At 34.6% G+C, this 19,901-nt stretch overlaps 1 protein-coding gene across 2 annotated transcripts in view; it reads left to right on the top strand.

Moving 5' to 3' along the window:
• The window catches only part of LOC114333027 (serine/threonine-protein kinase GA29083), a 147,148-nt gene that overhangs the window by 85,762 nt on the left and 41,485 nt on the right, over positions 1-19,901 (top strand). For both annotated transcript variants that reach the window (XR_007698420.1, XM_050652341.1), the window contains exon 3: positions 16,929-17,156. Coding sequence is in view for 1 of the 2 variants with exons in the window: in XM_050652341.1 (XP_050508298.1) it covers positions 16,929-17,156 (228 nt within the window). In the remaining variant the exon portion in view is untranslated. The remainder of the gene's footprint in view (positions 1-16,928; positions 17,157-19,901) is intronic.

Here is a 19,901-nt window from a genome sequence, read left to right as displayed (position 1 = left end):
TTAATTTTTACCATATTTTCCGGCTATCCCGGATTTTCGATAAGCCGGATCGGCCGCGGTCCCGATTAATCCGAGTTATCGAGGTTCCACTGTATATATTTTTCCCTAACTGTAACGGAAATTAAGAAGAAATCTGGCGGCAATTATTCACAAATAAGTGACTAATTTTTTGGTATAGGTTTCACTTAAGGGTAATTCCCTTATTTTTAATTACAGGGTGTTACATTTTAAAAAACCCCTTTTTATACCATGTGAACCGTTTATGCTAGAGTAAAAAGACTTTCAGCGATTGCCCATGTCCTGGTGCTACTTACAAATTTGTATAATGCACCCCCCATTTTTTCCCCGGAACCATCCAAAAAAAAGAAGAATTAATAAATAAAGTGATTTTCTTGGAATCCTTCACACACAATGCCCTTTATTAATATGCTTCATATATCATTTTATGCAAGTTATTATTATCCATGCATGGACACCAAAAGCGATTTCCTAGTGCAACCCCTATAGCCAAAAAAAATAATTAAAATGGGGGGTTAATTTTTTTTTTGTTTTTTGCTTTTTGATCCATATGGGCATATGCTTCATCAATAGTGCTTTTCAAAAATATATATGGTTATTGCAACATCCCTGCGGAAACCACCCCTATCCTTGAAAATATACTGCAGAAACTACCCCTATCCCTTAGCGACGATGTTTTTACGATTTTTTCATTACCTATGCATTCTTTTTAAACAAAACTTATACAAGGCTAAAGACCAATATTTACTCTAAAAATTAGGTCCTATTCATTTTTTTCTTATAAGCAACCGTTACGGCACAGTGGCGCCGTAAACCTCATATATGCTTTGGCGGTCTCCAGTTTTTGTTTTTTTTCGTCATCTGTTCGTTTTATTGATAAAGTACTTATGTAAAATAAAACAACACAGTGTAACCTACAAATTATGACATGCACATTTTACAATCTTTGCGCCCCAAAGCCACAGTGGTGGCCCGAAATCAATTTTTGCATATTTTCGCCACCTACACGCATTTTATTGCATTAATGCTACCTTAATAGCATAATATTTACCCTTAAGTGGTCGCTAGCAGTGGCGGATCCAGGGAGGGGTGATGGGGGTGATCACCTCCCCCCTCTCAAACCAAGTGATATTATATTCAAAGATTATAAAAATATTCATATATTTTTATAGAAATACTTATATTGTATTATTATTTTTATAAGAATGGCGTACTTTTTATGCTTTACCGACAGTGGCGGATCCAGCATCGTTAAGAGGGGGGTGCCAATTGGCTAAATTTCTATAAAATAAAAGAATATTTTTATAATCTTTGAATATAATATCACTTGGTTTGAGAGGGGGGAGGTGATCACCCCCATTACCCCTCCCTGGATCCGCCACTGCTTAGCGACCACCTAGGGTAAATATTGTGCTATTAAGGTAGCATTAATGCAATAAAATGGTGTAGGTGGCGAAAATATGCAAAAATTGATTTTGGGCCACCACTGTGGCTTTGGGGCGCAAAGATCGTAAAATGTGCATAAGTCATAATTTGTAGGTTACACTGTGTTATTTTATTTTACAAAAGTACTTTATCAATAAAACGAACAGATGACGAAAAAAAAAACAAAAACTGGAGCCCGCCAAAGCATATAATATGAGGTTTACGGCGCCACTGTGCCGTAACGGTTGCTTATACGAAAAAAATGAATAGGACCTAATTTTTAGAGTAAATGGTGGTCTTTGACGTTGTATATTTTTTGTTTAAAAATATTGCATAGGTAATGAGAAGATCGTAAAAACATGCTCGCCAAGGGATAGGGGTAGTTTCTGCAGTATATTTTCAAGGATAGGGGTGGTTTCCGCAGAGACTTTGCAATAACCATATATATTTTTGAAAAGCACTATTGATGAAGCATATGCCGATATGGATCAAAAAGCAAAAAACCAAAAAAAATTTTCAACTCTCCACTTTATTTTTTTTTTTTGGCTACAGGGGTTGCACTAGGAAATCGCTTTTGGTGTCCATGCATGGGTAATAATAACGTGCACAAAATGATATATGAAGCATATTAATAAAGGGCATTGTGTGTGAAGGATTCCAAGAAAATCACTTTATTTATTAATTCTTCTTTTTTTTTGGGGTGGTTCCGGGGAAAAAATGGGGGTGCCTTATACAAATTTGTAAATAGCACCAGTACATGGGTAATCGCTGAAAGTCTTTTTACTCTAGCATAAACGGTTCAGATGGTATAAAAAGGGGTTTTTTTAAATGTAACACCCTGTAATTAAAAAAAGGACAATTACCCTTAAGTGAAACCTATACCAAAAAATCAATTAATTATTTGTGAATAATTGCCGCAGGATTTCTTCTTAATTTCCGTTACAGTTAGGGAAAAATATATATTTTTTAAAAACATATTTTTTAAAAACTTGTCAACTTTGGGGCGCCACCCCCGCTAAACGGTGGATGATAGACAGATGCTGTCCGGAAATAAATCGTAGAAAATATAGTCCTCTTCATATTTTTATAAAAGAAATTTTTTGTAAAAGGTACAGGAAAGGTTACGTTCCGCAAAAACCACAAATTACCCCCTTTAAAGGGGTGAAAAGGGGGGTTCCGGGGCGAAATTTTTTCAGAAAAAGTTAGTCTTATAATAAGCACCCCTTGATATACCAGAAAAAAAATAAAACCGGACTTGTGCCCATTTTGCAAGGTTCAACCTTTGTTTCCTACACTAAACAGTGTTCTTTGTATATAAAAAGTACAAAAACAACAGAAAACACAAAATTTCTTTGATAAAAAAATTAAATGTTCTTCTTAACATCAAATAATCGATGTGGTATGATAAAAGATGAGACATCAGATTCAGAATCTATTTCTATCATTAGCTCATCCTAGTCATCTAAAATCTGCATTTCAATGTACTGATGAGTTGTGGGATTTTGTTTTTCACGAGTGGCCAGCTCAGTCATGGATTGGTGTACGTCCAACAATTTTAAATTGTGAGCAATAAAAGTTACCTTACGAGCCCGTTCAGCAGTGAGCCGGTTTCTTTTAGAGGAGTGGATAAAAAAACCATAAGTACTGAAACTTCTTTCAGTCGCTGCACTGGATGAAGGCATGCTTAATATACCAACTACTATTTTAGTTAATTTTGTTCCGAAACATGTACCTTTTCACCATATTTATGATTAAGTCTAATTTTTCAATTGATTTTACAACGTATGGTTTTCCAAAAAATCCCTCCTTAGACCAATAAAGTGCCAAATCTGCCATTATTTCAGCCGACTCATCACCTTTAAAGTTGCTAAATTATCTACAAACTCAGTTTCCTCAACTTGTTCTTCTCTGCTTAAATGAACACCATTCTAAATATTTGCACGTTAATATTTTTTTTTGGGAGGTGAGAATCTTCAAAAGACCGTCTGGGAAGGTGTCCCAGGTGTGTCGGATTCGATCCGTCACGCTTCACCGTGCCGAACCGCCTACCGACTAAACTCACCTCCTCTTCCTCCAGCCGACAGGTCTGGAACCGCTCTTGGCGAGCATGTCTGACCCGTCGACCTTACTCATAACTCCCCCCGGGCACCCTCTGCGTGCACTCCGTAGATTAAGCGGCCACCCAGCCGCCCCGTCCCGCACACACCCCGCACAAAGACCGGTCGGGGTGCCCCCAATCAAACATGAACTAGCAAAAGGATACCAGTCGACAGTTACGAGCAACTCCAAACATTCGTGCTTTCATCAATTCGCACTCACACTCATACCCATTCATTCTACAGTTAAAAAGGAAGCAGTCAGTGAGGTTGGGTGTAAAAATCCTCCCCCACTACCTGATACAAAACAAAAAACAGACTAAAAAAACAAGACAAAACAAAAAGTAAACAAAACAATACAAAGGCGGTCAGCATGGGTTAGATGTAAAAGGTCCTCCCCCTGCTGACTACCGCTTACAACACGCAACACATTTGAGTAATAAAATTGATTTAAAATGATAAATATTGTATAAATAAGATTGAAGAAGTAAATAAGGAGATAAAACAAGATAAAATAAATAAATAAGTAAACTAGTTAAAATAAGACAGACAGCGCAGGTTGGATGTAAAGGATCCTCCCCCCACTGGCTGCCATCTGCGACACAAAAATAAAAACGTTAAAAAATAAATAAATAGACGGTCATCCCGCTTGCAGTCGCCTCTCTTTCTCCTCTTTGTGCTTCATTGTCTTCGTGACAAAAGCAATGATCAGGTCGAAGTCTCTCTTGCTATTGATAGCTTTATCAATTAGCTCTTGAGGCTCGCCTAGAGGGGATCCCAGTCCCAGCTGCAGCTCGGTACGTCCCGCCTGGTATGCAGGGCACACGAAGACGACATGCTGCGCGTCATCCACTACTCCACACTCAGGGCATAGATCGTCCACGGTTTTCCCTATACGATGAGTAAACTTCCTGAACGATCCATGTCTCGTCAAAAATTGTGTGAAATAGTAGCTGACGCGCCGATGCCGGCACTCGTACCACCTCACCACATCTGGAATCAGGGATCTCGTCCAGGCCGCCTTCTCGACTTCGGCTGCCCATTCCCTCTGCCACATCTCTAGACTTCTTTTCCTTTCTTGTGGACCTGAACCTATTGCCCCGTTGCCCCTCTGGTACATTCGGACTCTTTCTCTGGCCAGGATGTGCACCGGTACAGACCCAGCCACTACCTGTAAGGCAATTTTTGATACGGTTCTGTACGCGCTGCATACCCTGATCAGAGGTTGCACGTTAATATTGCACCAAAACAATAAATATTGACACTGTAAACACCCTTGCTAGTGGTTCATGGGATTGGCAAAGACATATTTATATACCTACATATTTTTTAAATTATAGTAATTTGACCCGTATCTAGTTTTTATTTTTGTTTCGGTTTTTGAAAATATAGAAAATTTTTGCCGAGAATATTCTCGAGAGAATTTTCTGGCCGAGAATATTCTCGTTCTTGAGAATATTCTCTTCTAACAACACTAATAATATCTAATTTAAAATTATGTATATACAATTTTGTTTACTTTGTTGGTTCAGAATGTAAACATATAGCCCAGTGACGTCACGACGCGTTTTGGGCTGGTTGGTATAATTTGAATTTTTAATCGTCTTTAGGGGCCAAACGAAAAACAAACAAAACTTTTTTTATCTTTGATACATGTTTTAAATTATGTTCAGTTGTGATTTATAACATTTTTTTCGAATTTAAAATTTTATGCAAGTTCCCTATTGGGGGTATTTATAGGTTGGAATTATTCATAGTTTTATTTTGAACTTTTTGAAAAACGATTTTCGCAATGGAAATCGAAATTTCCAAAACAAAATGTAATTTTTATTTCAATCGATTGTAGTTTAATCCCATATAAACACAATATTTAATTTAAAAATGCTACAAGAAAAAAAATTCAGAACCTCATCAGTTTTGTTGCATAAATTTCTATTTGAACCGTTGTTATAGTTGCTATCAAGATATTCCAGAATAACCTTAATCTTAATGTTATTACAAAGTCATTTGTATTTGAATGGTGTGGTCAAGTTTCTGGTACAGGTAGAAAGTAATCGATTGTTAACCTATTGTACTTTTAATTATTATACCTGCTATTTATTATATTTACCTCTCGAAATTTAACGACACTACTCAAATACAAATGACTTTGTAATAGGATTAAAATACTATTTTCCTCAAATATTTTGTTGGCCAGTATACACTAATTTCTTGTACTACACTAAAATTTTCAAACTTTTGAAGGTCTATGTCAAACAGCTTTTTCCTACATTTAGTTTTTTCGTGGACTTCATGTGACTACAAAGCACAAGAGAAAAATACCAGAAGATATGAAATTATGATTCTTTCAACAGCCATGTCGATATAGATAATCTCAATGAATCGAGGGAAGCAATTTTTTTTACACTAGTCTTTAAAGCAACATGAGAACATTAGCAATGCAAGGTTTTTGAAAAGCAGACATTTAGTGCTTAGTTTTTTTTATATAGAATCTACTTATTGCCTTCTTTGTACTTTTAATAAATGACTAAAAGAATTCAGGGATGAGAATAGCGTAATAACTCGCGACGCCCTTGTTTACTTTCCACGGCATTCTAGGGCGCCCCGACAAACACTTAGGGAATCGATGATTATAGGAAGATAAGGCACATCCCTTTTTAGTTTCCTTATAGATTTTCGGTTTTTCGGAGAGTTAAAAATATAACAAAAAAAAAGGATCGATATTTAGAAAGCTTTCTTTAGGCATTCCATCGAAAATAATAATCATGTAAAATAGTTTAACCCCTTATATATTTTATAATCAACTATTTTCAATGGGAAATAAGCCACAATTTTACCAAAAAAATGATTTTATTAACGTTTCGAAGCCCAAATCGGGTTTCGTTGTCAAAATACAAAATACTACTAAAATAAACAAAAATGTTGTTGCTAAGTAAAAAAATTCTTCTAATAATTGATTTAATCTGACTCATTTATATTGGCAATTCAGACGTATATTATACATTTTAAAGTAGAATACTTTAAAATGATATCGCCAATATTTATGAGTTGCGTTCCTGGGACGACTTTACTAAAAGATAGTTCATTCGATTACATGAAATCAATCCCAACTCAAGAATATCCGTCACAAAAAATCATAGCATGTGATCTGTCTTTAAAAAGACAACCAAATGCAACGATGACAGTAAAATTCTCGCGTTGGAGATTTCATAGTAAATCATGAGGGAACACCAGGAAAAAACCTCGTGATACTATCCCGACATCGTAAGTATTTGGTCGTACATTTAATTTACTTAAAAAAACTAATACCAAATTCTGACTTTAATTATGTTTAAATTATAAATAATATTAATAATACATAGATATACAGTAAGTAATACTAAAATATAAAATGTGTACTAACTCGATATGTTATTGACTTACTAATCGTGGTATTTTCTTTCTATTGATTTCCTCTTTCAGTATGGGTAACCACATCCTACTGCATTCTACCGAGGAATTTGCGACACAATTGGTTTCATTTAGCATAATTAGAGCCGCTTCTTCGATTTTTCTCTTTTTACTATCTGATTCTTTCAGAACTGTACTTGAATCTCTCCACTGAGAATCTCTCCACTGAACTCTATGTTCATTATCCCATGCGTGTTGACATATTTGAGATCTATCAAATTCTCTATTTTTAATATAAGACTGATGTTCACTTATTCTAACGTTTAATGGTCTTGATGTTTCACCTAAATAAAATTGTTCGCATTCACAAGGCATTTTATAAATGCAATTCTTTGTTCTTTCTTGTTCATTGTTAGGTTTAGTTTTAGATAGAATAGATCTCAATGTGTTTGTTGTTTTGAATGTTGTTGAAATGTTGAATTTATTTCCTATTGTTTTAAGTTTCTCGGATAGTCATTTATATATAAAATTGTGGCTTATTTCCCATTGAAAATAGTTGATTATAAAAATGCCACAAAGAAATAGCTTCAGAACAACATTATATATTTTAATTTGGAAACTCTTAAAATTAAACAACTTTTTATAATCCACAACTTTTATTTGAACCGTTCTCTAAAATTTATAAGAAATCTTTTAGAGACAAAACATATTTTTACACTTTTTTTACTATTGTCTAATAAATCAAAACAAAATGAGCTGTATGTCTTCACGGAATTATCATCAGCTACCCCTCACATACCTTTTAGAGCCTGTAATTACTTGGGAAAAACTGTTCCGTTCTGTTTTTTTAATAAATTTTGACAACGATTTCCGGTAAAAATATGTAATTGTCATTAAAACCTAACTGTGGCTAATTCCATATAAACATAATACTTGTATAAGATTTTTCAGCTTTTTTCCTTCCTAGACTGGGATATTAGATTTCACTGGTCTTTTAGTATTCTCTCTTCATTTCCTTCATATTCAGTCAGCTTCCTCTTTGTTTCTTCTTTCTACTTCAACTTTCTTTTGAGTCTCATATCTTTTCAGTTTTCTTAGATATAGATTTATTTTCTTGGTTGATTCCCCTTTGCATATCTACTGATTCTACATCTGAAGTGTACCTCAATTAGTAGGTGATCTGAGGTGAAGCGAACACATGTCCTTTATGTATACTCACGGACAGCGGCGATGTTTTCGGCAGATCTTGTGTTTCGTTGACGTACAAGTTTTAGTTGATTGTTTCCTGTAGAATCAGTGGACTAAAATTTATCCACCACATTGAGAATAGTCTTATAGGAAGGACAATTATGGCGACCGTAAAATGTGCAAAGCTCGCGGAATGTTGCCTAAACAGAACACCAATTTTGATAAAACAATTTTATCATTTGCATGTGTTGTTGTACACTATATCCATCATGATTATTTTTGCAAAATATACTGAATAAATGATAGCTACTACTGTGAGGTGAGAGTTGTACCATAAACAATTTGGCCGCTACTGTCACAGTTCGGAAAGCATTAGGCTGTCCGCACATGGGGCGATGCCCGAATTAATCGACTCGGTTCCAGTCGCGTAGATCTCTCCCCGCCACTCAAGTTCCTTCGTTGTGGCATTGAGCTCCGTAGATGGGACGTTTAGGATTGCAAATCTCCTCGTCTTGTACGACTCTCGTCCCTTGCGATCGGTAGCGCACGAGAAAATTCGAGTGAGACGCACGTTTCCAAGTTTGTTTTATTCATTTCCTTCGTTTTTTTTTTGATTTTTGCGCTAAATTAAATTTTAGTTTTTTTAAAGATCGGTGAATGTTATGTTCATCGATTGTACTACTAGTAGCTTTGTGGAAATATATCGTATATCTATACAGTGAGCACGTAAAGGTTGGAGTAAATTCATTTTCTCGAAAATGGACGATTTTGGAAAAAAATCCCGAAACAGGTCAATTTTTATTTTTAAATTACGACTTTTTGGCATAGATATCATGCTAGTGACGTCACCCATCTGGGCGTGGTGACGTCATAGATAATTTTTTAAATGGGAATAGGGGTCGTGTGATAGCTCATTTGAAAGGTAATTTAATTATCTATTCAGTAATATACACATTCACATAATTATTTATACAGGGTGTCGAAACAAAATGTTTTTTAATTAAATTTATCGACATAAAAAGAAGAATGCATGTAATTTATTTAGTCCAAAATACATTTTACTGCTCTCAGAAAACAGAAAAAAATGTTTTTTTGAAAAATAATCATTGCTTTTCGCTTAAATTAAATGTTAGAACTGTGAAGAGGAAGGTGGGTGGCGGCTTTAATATTGAATTAAGCAAAAAACAATAGTTATTTGTCAAATAAACATTATTTCCTGTTTTCTGATAGCAGTAAAATGTATTTTGAGTTAAATAAATTACACACATTCCTCTTTTTATGTCAATAAATTTAATTAAAATATTTTTTTTGGACACCCTGTATAAATAGTTATGTTAATGTTTATATTACTGAATAGAGAATTAAATTACCTTTCAAATGAAGTATCACACGACCCCTATTCTCATTTAAAAAATAATGTGTGTGTACTTTGTACGCACGTAATAAGTTATACTTCTATTATATGATTTCAACGAAATAAAATACTTTAAACAGTATATTTTTATTTTATTCAAATATTAAACTAATTTTAATGCTTACCACTTTCCAAAAATAAAAAAGAAAGAATAGGAATGGTCCGGATTTGAACCCAAGACCTGTCGATCTGTAGCCGAATGCTCTACCAATAACGCCACGATTTCTCTGTTTATTTAGTTTCTCGGACATAATGACAATTCACGGTAACAAAGAGACGAAGTGAAGTATAATAAATATAGAAATGTTTTAATAATACTTATCTTACTCCCGAGGAAGACAAATCCAAAGACACAAAAATTATAATAAATATATTTACTAAAAACACTAATATATTCTTTTCGCGCCTTTTTTTGCACTTATATATACATAACTTGAAAAATTTAGCAACTAACGCCATACTGTCTGTGTGCGCATGCGCGCAGAATAATAAAAATTCACTACCAATCGCGCCTAAAGAAGTTTAGCTTCAAAAAAAAAGTGATAGATGACGTAATCACGCCCAGATGATTGACGTCACTAGTATGATACATATGCCAAAAAGTCGCAATTTAAAAATAAAAATTGATCTGTTTCGGAATTTTTTTCCAAAATCGTCCATTCTCGGGAAAATGAATTTATTCCAACCTTTACGTGCTCACTGTATATTGTAATATAAAATTCTGAAAACACTGAACTTCTGTTTCAACGTGTTTATTATAAAATTCGATGGGGAACTAGAGAAATATCCTTAATTGTATAATGCTCATTGTATACAAATTATACTAAAAATGTAATACCGTACTTTTCACAGATCGAAATTGTCGTTTTGGTTGGTAGATAAAAAATGCGTTCTTCCTGGTTGGAAGATGTGAGCAAACTGAATCGACTAGAGCGTGTGGAGAGCAATCGCTTGTGCCGCAGGATTCGTACAAGACGAGCAAGACGCACGAATTTCGAGATGTGTCTTCGATCGACCCATGTGCGGACGGGCTTAGTGGCAGACCCTATAAATTTAAGATTTAAAATACCGCTAGGAAATTGGTACGAATTATAATAGTTCTATATTCTTATGAATACAAATTCTCACTAAAACTGAATCGCAAGATACGATGAAATGTTCGGTTGAGCTGAATTTTTAAAGTTAGTATCTCTGTAACGTCCGTTAAATCCCTTCTTATTGAATTTTTAACCAAATGCAGCTGGTTGCAGCAAGCCGGCTCTCTGGGGAAATTTACAATTTGATAAGGCTCCAAATTGTCCGAGTCTCTACTTACGTTTGAGAATTGTAAGTAATTTGGAGAAATATATTTTTGATATCTTTTATTTGATTTGATTTTAAATACGTATTTATATATTTGGACACAGAGGGCTTGCAAATCGATTATAATCCATGATTTTGAAGTTTTATGTGTTCGATAAAATAATGATAGGGAGACGCCAAAAGGATATAAAAACGCGTTGTAATACATACTTTGATTCTTCTCTGGCATCTCATCGACAAAAACGATCAGTTTACCAGTTCTTGACTCGAATTATTTGCAGTCTTCCGCCATCTTGGGCGAAGGATCATTTAATGACAACCTGTTACGACGACCTGTATTTAGGCTTTCGTATCTTCAAAGCATGGCTGCTCCATTTTTTATTACGGGAGTCTTTATAGGGGAACTTTGTCTGTATAGGCGATTTGTTGTAAGACGCTAGGAGGTTGGTTAGCTCACATATATTCCTCATCAGGTGGTTCTGTTACTAATATGCTCTAAGTAGGTTTTAGACGCTATTAGACTTTGTTTTTAAAGGATCAGGCTAGAGAATGTTATCTAGGACTACAGGACCACAATAGATCTGACAAAGTCGTAGTGGAATAAGCCAGAAGACCACCTCTTTAAACCTGTCTATCTAAGTAGGTTTTATAGAAATGGCTCTAAATCAGCGTTTTAGGCAACTGCAGGTTATTGCCTGCAAGGGGGAGTGCATTCATCAGGAAGTTCCCTGCCAAATTTAGAAGTTTAGCTGGCAGGAAACGATATTTTAGTTTTCGAGTGTCTGTCCTCCTAATAGGAGGAAATTATTTTCAGGAAAGCAATTGGCACTAAGCCTTGGTGTAGTTTTTCGCTTTGACCAGCCTGCCAGACCTGATCGAGTGCTTTTTGGGTATCTAGGAAGATTTCAATAGCTTGCCTGTTGTGCTCATTAACTGTTTGAGAAGTGACGGTTGCTGCTTCTGTCAATGCGTTGTATGTGGAGTGACCAGTTCTGAATTCAAATTGAATGTTTAATATGATGTGTGCCTCTAGGTGTTCTATGAGTCTTTCCTTAGTATCCTCTCGTAGATCTTGCCAAGACTGCTTAGAAATGAAATTGGTCTGTAGGATTCAGCTCTGGTGGGGGTTTCCCTGATTTAAGGAATGGAGACTTGCAGTGACGATTTTGACTAGCAGGGAAGACGAATCCTTTGCTACCAATCCATCTATGAACATAACTATGACATGAAGATATGTAGAGGGCGTTATGAGAAACAGAATTATAATACCTAAACCCTAAACAGATTATGCAGGTATGTACCCCCGTTATTGGTTTGTCAACATTAGTACTGGAATGTTCGAAACAAGAAAATTTAAATAATTCTGAAATTTTTCGTCGCTGGCTTATGGCATTCGTTAGGGATTATGAGCTGTGCCATAAAAACAAGATGAATATTATTCTGTGGAACCCCTTTAAGCTAAGAAACAACTTAAATAGTTTAATCATAAAAATCAGAAAGTAATAGTTTTTGGAAGTTTTCTCAATATTTCTAATAAGTACAATATTTTTTATTTGAACATTATCCATATTTTAAGATTGAGGAATGTGTTTTTGTTTCATTTAACAATATTATTAATTACAGTCAGTTGTTCGTATCATTAATCATACGACTCGTATACAAAACAAACAAGTTTTCAATTTTATGGTCAATTATGCGTGTATTCTTGATATAGTATGGTTTTCTACTAAAAAATGAACAAAACACTTTTATTTGTCAATAAAAAACATTTAGTTTTAAAAATTTTTCACCTACTAGCCCATATTGAAAGATGATTTTTTACAATCACCTGGAAAAACTGGATAAGAAAAGCTAAGTCCATGAGATCGACAAGTGTGATATTACTTGTATTGAAGACTCTAGAAAAACTGCTCGATAGGCACATTAGGGATGTATTTCTTAGTGCATATCTTGGAACAATCAGCACTCCATAAATAATTACTTCCAGAAAATTAAAATCAGAATAGAAAAGGCTAGAGCAAATTTTAACAAAATGAGAAAAGTGCTCTACACAAGAGATTTGAAGTTAGAGCTAAGAGTTAGGTTGGTTAGGTGCTACGTGTTATAGATTTTGTTTTATGGAATGGAAGCCTGGACCTTGAATGCGGCATCGATGAAAAAACTGAAATCATTTGAGTTGTAGGTATATAGAAGAAATCTGAAAATATCGTTGGCAGAACACGTCACAAACAAAGAGGTTCCGAGAAAGATGAATGAAGAAATGGAAATCTTAAATACAAGACAAGAAAATTTGAATGTCCCGTACATATTCAAGGAAAAAGAAGCATACGGAGACGTAGAATATCATGGTTGCGCAACCTGAGAGAATGGTACGGATATACAGCTGGTTCCTAAAAAAAATGATATGACTCTTAGTAAGATTTGATCATTTTGAGCAGTGTATTTGATTGATCTGACATTATATTTATATTTATTATGACAGATAAATAATAAAATAAACAAACAAACCACAAACTACTGATTACATGGTAGTTTATACGTTGTAATAATTATTAAGGTCTAAATTTTGACATTATTTTAAATTCCCGAATTTTATAAAGAGTATATAAATGATAGTTTTTACATAAAATAGGGTTGTTGTCCAGATTTAGCCATACGGCTCACACTCCCTCTAAGGGGAAAATTGAGTCATCCCAGATACCTACGGTATCAAAAGGATTGAGCTCTGGTGGGATTATTTCCATGTTATCGAGCCCTAGGTGACTTGGTATGCAGGTGTATCTCCCAAAAATTTTCGTACACTTCTGGCCGTCGCGCGTCGCGAGTAGTACAGCTTTCTGCATGGTCTTATAAAGATGTTCATTCAGACCCAGCTTTTTGATGCTTTCGAGGAGAGTCTTCGGAATGACTCCAGTAGTAGACATAATAATCGGTATTGTCTGGGTACTTTGCATTCTCCATTGTCTGCGTATTTGAATTTCCAGATCTCTGTACTTGGCGATCTTTTCAGTAAATTCACTACGTAGATTATTGCTGTTAGGTATCGCCACATCAATTAGTGTTGTTTGTCTTGTTGAACCTGAGGGTCTTTGACGATATATTTTAGGTAATTTCTGGTTGGTATAACCTGATCCTGAATGGCCAGTATTGATCCCTCCGTTTCAGGGAACATCCTTCCTGATGTCAACTAATAGTTCGACGCTGTATTGTCGACATAGTCTTGGCTGACCTCATTGGGATGTCGCCCGTGTAGAGGTTTCCCATCCAGGTGCGCATTTTTTCGTCTTTAGTGAGGTGGTTTATGCGCATTTCTGGTTCCCTCAGTTTGATCGGTTTTGTGTCATCTACTGCGCAGATAGCGCGATGTAGAGTAGATGTCTCAGCCTGCATCTGAAAACAAGTTCTTAAATTAGCAATTTGATTGTCTAATTGCTCACCTATATCCATAAGTCCCCTTCCTCCTAAATTCCGTGGTAATGTCGTTCTTTCCACTGCACTTTTGGGATGGTGTTTTTGTGCCTTTGTGAGGTGCGTTCTTACTTTTCGCTGAAGATTTTCTATGTCCGTTTTTGTCCACTTAACAATGCCAAATGAGTAGCTAAGCGCGGAACATGCGTAGGTGTTTAGTGCCTTAAACAAATTCCTACTGTTAAGGTATGAGCGAAGCAGCTGTTTTATCCTTCGTATAAACTGTAGTTATCTCTGTTTTCATTTGTTTATGGTCAATTTTCCGCGATTGCTTTACTCCAAGATATTTATACATATCGTTTTCACATATGGCCTCGATGTTATGGCTATTTTGCATATCGAATCCTCCGGGCTGTACTTTTCCTCTGACTATATTTAAAATACGGCACTTGTCTAGTCCGAAGGGCATACTAATATTAGAAAAATTTTCTACAGTTTTTAGCATCTCATCGAGTTGGTTTCGAGTGGAAGCCATTCATTTCAAATCATCCATGTACAATAAATGATTAAGCTTCGCCACCACATTGCTGTTATTTTTGATGCTGTGGAGTTCAGTAGCTGAGATAGTGGGTTCATAGCTAGACAGAACCACAGAGGACTCAACGAATCTCCTTGAAACATATTGATTGCGATATTTTCAGTTTCGATATTTGAAGGTGAATTCTAGTTTCCCACTCTGTCATTATATGCTCTAAATAGGTCACTATATTATCATCGACTTGAGGTTGTTGTTATTGTTTTTATTATTATTGAGGAATAAAACAAACGACTTAACCCAACAATATATTAAATTTTAAGATTATGCAGTGACAGTGACAGTATGTAAATGATAAGTATTTATCCTTCAAAATACACTGCTCAATTTTCTACAAATTACGCTTTAAGAGTCGTATCAGTTTTTTTAGGAATCAGCTGTACATCAAATGAACTTTTCAGAGCAGCCGTTTCTAAAGTCCGAATAGCTATGAAGCTTGCCAACCTCCGTCGCGGAGATGGCACTTGAAGAAGATTGGTTGAAAGTTAGGTAGAAGATTTTACATCAGGACAGTTTGCATATAGAGCAGTGATGTCTTCGGAAACTGCTGTGCAACATCTCGAACAGAGGATGGAGTATGTTCTGGAAAGCTAAGCGGTAATACACTTCTCGATATACCTACTGGGAGCATTCGACACATCTTCGAAACAATCACAATCTTATTGGCACGGTCAGAGAGAGAATGCAACAGGCACTAGGGTCACAGAATGGATAAATCTAAGGTTTAATATAATCTCCAGAAGTCCTAAATCATAAAATGTGCCAAATTGAAGAATTTAGAGGGATTAGGTCCTCTAAGCCTGAAGGGAACAAATATTATCTAATTATCCCACACTAGCCCTCCTTGCCTGCTAGATTTTGGAGTAAACACTTTTTCTTCTTCTTTGAGTGCCTCTCCTATTGGAGATTGGATATCATTAGGGCGATTCTAATTTTATTTACTGCTGTTTTGAACAATTCGTTAGTGGTACAGCCAAAACACTCTCTCAAATTTCTCATCCAGGACATTCTTCTACGGTCTGGATTTCTTCGTCTTTGGATTTTTCCTTGCATTATATTTTGTAGGAATGCGTATTTTTGTCCTCTCATCAGGTGGCCTAAGTATTCAAGTTTTCTCTTTTTTATATTCAGTAGAACTTCTGGCTCGTTATTTATTCTGCGTATTACTTCTTCATTTGTAATTTTATCCACCCAGCTTATTCTTTGTATACGGCGGTAGCACCACATCTCAAAGCTTTCAAGATTTTTAATATTCCTCTGTTTAAGAAACCATGACTCAACACCGTAGAGCAAAGTACTGAATACATAGCATTTTAACATTCTAGTTCGTAGATGAATACTAATATCACGATTACAAAATAATTTTTTCATTTTTATAAAAGTAGACCTGGCAATTTCAATACGTCTTTTTATCTCGTGATTTTGGTCACCTGTTTCATTGATAAGGGTTCCCAAGTATTTGTATTCGTTTACTTTTTCAAGTTGGGTACCGTTTATTGTGATACTAATAGTGTCATTTATTGGATTCTTACTGAAGGTCATATATTTGGTTTTTTTGACGTTCATCCTTATGCCGTAGTTATTACATATCTCATTCATACTTTCAACTAGATGTTGTAGATCTTCCGCTGTTCTTGCCATAATCACAGTATCGTCAGCATATCGAATGTTATTGATAACTTCTCCATTGACAATTATCCCTTCGTTTGCATATGAGAGAGCTTCTTGGCATATTTGTTCGCTGTAGATATTAAACAAGAGCGGTGACAATATACAACCCTGTCGTACCCCTCTACGTATTTCTATTTCGTCCGATGTTTGGTCTTCTATTTTTATATTAGCTCGCTGATTCCAGTATAGATTTAATATTATTTGTTTATTAAGTATTTAATTTGTTTATTTGTTTATTAAGTGTTTATATTATAAACACTTTTTGAAGACCACCAAATGACTCAACAATATTAGCCCCATAATAGTAATTATTAAGAGAATTTCTGCAAATGTTTTTAAAAACTGTTTCTTCATTTTTTTTAGAAATTAAAAACGTCTTCATTTTTGGAGAAAAATAATACACGTTTTTCTTTCTTTTCAGGTGTGTAACATCGACGATCTCGAAGACGGAAAAGAGTACGTCGTGTGCGGCAAGGGTGAGTTGTTCAAGAAAATCGACTACACCAAAACGGATACCCTCCGGTCCAAACGTCTTACAAACACCAAGTTCACGTTGAACAGTTATTCTAATGTGCCCAGGATAGTCGTACCCGATTGTGTACGACCGAAAATCGTCACTATTATACGTAATGGAATTAAACCCAGAAAGGTGAGTTGACTATTTACTTTAGGTTCTATTCATCTTTTTTACTTGAAATATATATTATTTGCCTCAAATATATTTAGTCCATGTGGTGAGACCGCTCCCGTCTGAAAAACATTTCTAATTCGGTTTCTCTGCGGATTCATATTCAAAAATGTCCCCTTTAAACAAATCTAAAGGGTGCCGGACGGAATTTTTGGGCAGAAATTGTTTAAACAATTTTTTTAAACAAATACATAAGATCACCTTTTTTTGCTCCAAAAAATATATTTTTAGGTTTTTTGGGTCATTCTAAACAAGAAAGGTATCTTGTGATTTTTCTCAAAAATTGACAGTTTTTGAGTTATTGGCGATTTAAAATTTAAAAAATGCGAAAATACGCATTTTTGAGGTTTAAAAACTCATATTTAAATTAGTATTTTTATGGGTGCCAATCACTTGGATTAAAGTTTAAACATTCCTTTTCAAGATTCCGAAGAGTGATTGAGTCTAACTTCAATTTGGACCGTAGTTTTTTAATTGTTAATTATGCATGTCCATCCGATTTTTTGGCCGGTGCTCTATTTCAAAAATCTATTTTCCTGCGAAAAATATTTTTTCTAGATTCTTTGGGTTATTCTAAATAAAATAAGTTTCTTGACATTTTTCTCAAAAGTTACTAGTTTTAAAGTTATAAGCGATTTAAAATGCGAAAATGTTTTTTGTCATTTTTCGGATTTTAAATCGGTTATAACTTTAAAACTATTAACTTTTCTAGGAATCTAGAAAAAATATTTTTCGGAGGAAAATAGGAGATTTTTGAAAATAGTGAGCGCCGCACCGGCAAAAAAACCGGATGGACACGCATAATTAACAATTAAAAACTACGGTCTAAATTGAAGTTAGACCCGATCACTCTTCGGAATCTTGAAAAGGAATGTTTAAACTTTAATCCAAGTTATTGGCACCCTTAAAAATACTAATTTAAATATGAGTTTTTAAGCCTTGAAAATGCGTATTTTCGCATTTTTCAGATTTTAAATGGCCTATAACTCGAAAACCATCAATTTTTGAGAAAAATCACAAGATACCTTTCTTGTTTAGAATGACCCAAAAAACCTAAACATATATTTTTTGAAGCAATAAAAGGTGATATTATGTATTTGTTTAAAAAAATTGTTTAAACCATTTCTGCCCAAAAATTCCGTCCGGCACCCTTCAGATTTGTTTAAAGGGGACATTTTTGAATATGAATCCGCCGAGAAACCGAATTAGAAATGTTTTTCAGACGGGAGTGGTCTCACCACATGGACTAATTAATATTACAGTAAAACCTCTGTAGCAACCATTCCTATAAAGTGACCAACTGTGTATAACGACCAATTTATTAATTCCCTGTATTATTCTTTTATACCTCCCTCTAGGGGAGGATGAACTAATAAACAAACAAGCAATTGGACGCATGTCAAAATTTTCTGTGTTTTAAATGTATTCATTTTTTTCGAATCCTGAGAAAACTAATAAGTATTTTTGAAAAATTTAAACGCAGAATGAAAGATTACGTTATTACCAAGGGCCGAAAGTCCCTTAGAATAAATAAAAAGTTTCTTTTGAATGAAATAATTGCAATTAAAAATCACACTAAATTTTCTGTTTTATTTTCACCCCCTGTAACTTATTAAAATAAACATTATAGAAGTTTTCAGGGACTTTTGGCCCTCGGTAATAATGTAATCTTTTATTCTGCTTTTAAATTTTTCAAAAATATTAATTAGTTTTTTCAGGATTCAAAAAAAAATAAATACATTTAAAACACATTGAAAATTTTCACAGGCGACATTTTGCGCCTTTCCCCTTAAATTAATTGTAATAGGTACTTAAAATAATATCAAAAATTAAAAATAACGTTAATAAGTAATTTTTTATGAACTGTAACCTCCCCGCAATTGATTTTTCCTTGACGAATCAAAGAAAATCTTAAAAAAGTCTGATTTTCTACAGAAATGTTTAATTTTAATTTTAGAAGTATAACTTCTTACGTGCGTACAAAGTACCGGGTGTCCCAATAAGAATAGCTCTCGGCCATATCTCAGAAACCGTTTATACTACAGCTTTGGGAAAAAAATTTATAACAAAAGTTGCCTCGACAAAAGCCTGGAAATTATTTTCATAATTGTAAGTCCTCCGCTAGAGGGCGTAATTGAATATCAAAAATTAAAAAATCGAAATATTACAAAATTTGCCTAATGAAAGGGCACTGGAAATCCGATCATCGTATTCTTCATAAAATTCTGCGCATATTTTATTTCACAAGTTTAAGTCTACCTGTGCAAATAAGAGGTGGGGGTGAGTGGGAACCTTGTTATGAAAAAATCGCTGGAAGTCCGGTTCTGCTTAATCGATTTTTGCAAACTTGGTCTTGTTGAAAACAGCTCTTTTTCGTCAATATAATAGTTATAATTTGGAAACAGCCTATTACATAATATGCCGGCTAGGAGGCTCTATTTATGTTTTTTTAGAAATCTAGTTTTCTTTGGAAAATATTAAATACAAGTATGTATGTTTTTCCCTGTATTACAAAATAAGATCAAATTAGCAATAGAATACCGAAAACCGCATGTCGATACCTTTTTTCTATCTCGAGATATCTTAAGAAACGTGTAAATTTTAAACATAACTGTTGCTGTCATATAAGTGGAAATATATAGAAGCAAGTAGTGTGCTATGGAAAAAAACAAAGAAACATTGTCCAGTTGTCACCGTATGTAATGA

Source organism: Diabrotica virgifera, chromosome 5, assembly GCF_917563875.1.
Source record: "Diabrotica virgifera virgifera chromosome 5, PGI_DIABVI_V3a".
In the NCBI taxonomy this organism is placed as follows: Eukaryota; Metazoa; Arthropoda; class Insecta; order Coleoptera; family Chrysomelidae; genus Diabrotica; species Diabrotica virgifera.
This window is presented reverse-complemented; position numbering and strand designations above follow the sequence as displayed.